The following is a 3,234-nucleotide window of genomic DNA, read 5'->3' on the forward strand; positions in this document are numbered from 1 at the left end:
AGTTGAAGAGAATGTTCATGGAGCATTTCATAACCCTGGTAGACCGAACCAAGATGAATACCGAGCTGATATCGTTGGTCAAGGGAAAGACGAGCCCCTAAGGGAGTTCATCACCAGATTCAACGAGGCAACAACCATCCCAAATATGAGCCAGGAGGTAGCGCTACTAGCAATGCAGAGTGGCCTACTACCAGGGTCGCCGTTCAGAGCGTATATGGGGTGTAAGAGCCTCAAAACACTTGCCGAAGCGCTAGGAAAAGCGCACGAGTTCATCAAAGCAGACGAGACTGACAGAGCAATGCTGGGTAGAAAAGCACTTGGTGACTCGGTTAAGCGGGCAGAGGTCACCCGGGCAGAGATCACATCCAGGGTGGGCCAGCCGAGCAAAGCTGAGCAAAACCGCAGAGAAGCGGACAGGGCAGTAGGACTAAGAAGGTCAGACCCAAAGAGAGGAGACCCCCGAGGATGGTTAACAGAAATTGTGATACCTGCAAGTGGTGTGACTTCCATAGGGACCATGGTCACACCACTGAAGAATGCACACATTTGAAGGACAACATAGAAGACTTGGTCTGGAGAGGGTACTTGAATCAGTTTAAGCAGCGCGATGATCCTCCCAGAAGGAGGGATGAAGATAGAGCGAGCCGCCCTGACCGTAGAGGAGGTCATAGGGGCCCAGCCGGAGACAGAGACATAGATGGCAAGCTAGAAGGCAGGGTGTATGTGATTAGCGGGGGCCCAGTACATGGGGGAACAGTCAATAGAGCACGGGCTAACCTCCGGGCGATGATACATCAAATAAATGACAATGATAAGCGTAGATGGCCACCTCTTCCCCCGCAGCCACAGGCCACGTTTGACGAGTATGACCAGAAAGGCATAATTTACCCCCGTGATGACCCGCTGGTGGTGACAATGAGAATCGCAAACAGGGAGGTGGATAAAATACTGATAGACGGAGGCAGCTCAGCCAACATCATATACATCAGTGCGTTCAACGAGCTGAAGTTGGACAGAAAAAACCTGAAGAGGGTGAGCTACGAAGTCACCGGGTTTAATGGATCAAGACTTATCCCGGAAGGTATAATCGAACTCTCAGTCCAAGTAGGAGAAAGATCATGGAAGGCGTGATGTCCGGGCAGAGTTCCTCGTGATAAACTCCTCTTCACCTTACAATGTAATCATGGGAAGACCACTCATCCACAAGATAGGTGGGGTGGTATCCACCTATCACCTTGCCACGGCCTACACTACTAATGAGGGACGATCAGCAAAGCTCGGGGAAGTCAGATTACAGACCAACAATGTTACATAACTGCCCTAAAGCAGCCCGAAAAAACCTGACAACAACCTGGTTCTGAGAGGAGGCCCACTGAGCAACCTGAGAGGAAGTCGAGGAAAAGGAAGCGTGAAGAATATCACAGGGAAAAGGATAAACAGAAGTTAGCAATGGAAAACTTCGAGCCTGCAAAAGAGGAAATGGTCAGGCCACTTCCCAGTGGGAAGCATGTCACAGTCGAGCTCACAGAAGGTGACCCCTCAAGGACAGTGAAAATCGGGAAAGACATTGATCCAGGAATAGGGGTACACCTCATAGAGCTACTGAGAAAGAACAAAGACGTTTTCGCATTTTCCGCAGATGAGATGCCCGGAATTGACCCAGCAGTCATGGTACACAGGCTGAATGTGAAGGAGGATATTTAGCCAGTTAGGCAGAAAAGGCGAAGCTTCTCCACGGAGAAAAACCAAGCAATCTAGGAGGAGGTAGAGAAGCTCGTGGAAGCAGGATTCATTGAACCTTGTGACTACCCAGAGTGGTTAGCCAACGTGGTCATGGTAAAGAAAGCAAATGGCCAGTGGAGAATGTGTGTTGATTTCACAGATCTTAATAAGGCCTGCCCGAAGGACTGTTACCCGCTGCCGCGGATAGATCAGCTAGTAGGCTCAACCAGCGGGCACGCCCTGCTAAGCTTCATGGACGCCTTTTCAAGGTACCATCAGATTAGCTTGCATGAGCCAGACAGGCAGAAAACTACATTCATCACTAAAGGGGGAGTGTATAATTACATAGCTATGCCCTTCGAGCTGAAGAATGTTGGGGCAACTTTTCAGAAGGCAATGGATAGAGTATTCCTTCACCAGAAGGGTAGAAATGTTGAAGTATACGTTGACGACTCAATTGTTAAGAGTGTCACGCAGGCTGGACTTATCATGGATCTGGAGGAAACATTTGCCACCCTGAACAAATATAAAATCAAACTCAACCCGAAGAAATGTGTCTTTGGGGTGAGCTCGGGAAAGTTCTTGGGTTTTCTGATCAGCAAGAGAGGGATAGATGCCAATCCAGAAAAGGTCGAAGCAGTCCTTAGCCTGCCTGAGCCTAAGTGCATCAAGGATATCATGCGGCTGACAGGCAGAATGGCCACGCTGACCAGGTTTATCAGCAAGTGAGCGGATAAGGCCCTGCCATTCTATCAGATATTGAAAGGGAACAGAGAATTTAAGTGGGGGGTTAACGAGAAAGAAGCCTTTGAGGGCATTAAGGAGCATCTGACTAAGCTCCCAACAATGATCAGCCCGGAGCTGAGGGAAAGCTGCAGCTGTACATCTCTGCGTCAATACAGACAATCGCAGCCGTTTTGCTGGTAGAAAGACAAAAGCAACAAAGGCCAATATACTTCGTGAGCCACGTGCTGACCGAGGCAGAGCAAAGGTACCCATTGGTAGAGAAGCTAGCCTTCGCAGTGGTCACAGCAGCAAGGAAGCTAAAGCCATATTTTGACGCGCATGTAATAGAAGTCCCCACAAACCACTCGTTGGAGAAAGCATTACAAAAAATGGATGCATCGGGCAGACTCTTAAAATGGGCAATTGAGCTTTCTGAGTACGAATTCGAGGCTAAACCTAGAGCAGCCATCAAGGCACACGCTTTAGCAGACTTCACACTGGAAGCCTCCTACGAGGAAAAAGAGGATGATATTGGGGTCTGGAAGGTGGAAGTGGATAGGTCCTCGGCCCAAACAGGAAGTGGAGTGGGAGTCATAATGACATCTCCAGAAGAAACGTATTCGAGTATGCCATAAAGTTAAAGTTTAAAGCATCGAATAACGAAGCTGAGTACGAAGCGGCGCTGGCAGAAGTATTCATCAGTCATAAATCAGCCAGCAAGTGTCAGAAGTATTCACCAGTCATAAATCAGCCAGCAAACGATCTAACCCCAATCCTCAGCCCGAT

General features: G+C 48.9%; 1 protein-coding gene across 1 annotated transcript; it reads left to right on the forward strand.

Annotated features, from left to right (window-relative positions):
* The first annotated feature begins 214 nt into the window (after positions 1 to 214).
* Positions 215 to 1,131, forward strand: LOC145632309 (uncharacterized). The gene is made up of 2 exons (XM_081684652.1): positions 215 to 435; positions 513 to 1,131. Exons 1-2 carry the CDS (start codon positions 215 to 217, stop codon positions 1,129 to 1,131), a joined length of 840 nt encoding a protein of 279 aa, XP_081540778.1.
* The last annotated feature ends 2,103 nt before the right edge of the window (positions 1,132 to 3,234 follow it).

This window comes from Chenopodium album, chromosome 1, assembly GCF_948465745.1.
Source record: "Chenopodium album chromosome 1, dcCheAlbu1.1, whole genome shotgun sequence".
In the NCBI taxonomy this organism is placed as follows: Eukaryota; Viridiplantae; Streptophyta; class Magnoliopsida; order Caryophyllales; family Amaranthaceae; genus Chenopodium; species Chenopodium album.

Excerpts from the sequence above, each read along its gene's own strand:
- LOC145632309 (XM_081684652.1), top strand. The coding sequence starts at position 215 with ATGGGGTGTAAGAGCCTCAAAACACTTGCCGAAGCGCTAGGAAAAGCG. Across the intron at positions 436-512 it reads AGGGCAGTAGGACTAAGAAG|GGACCATGGTCACACCACTG; the intron begins GTCAGACCCAAA and ends TGACTTCCATAG.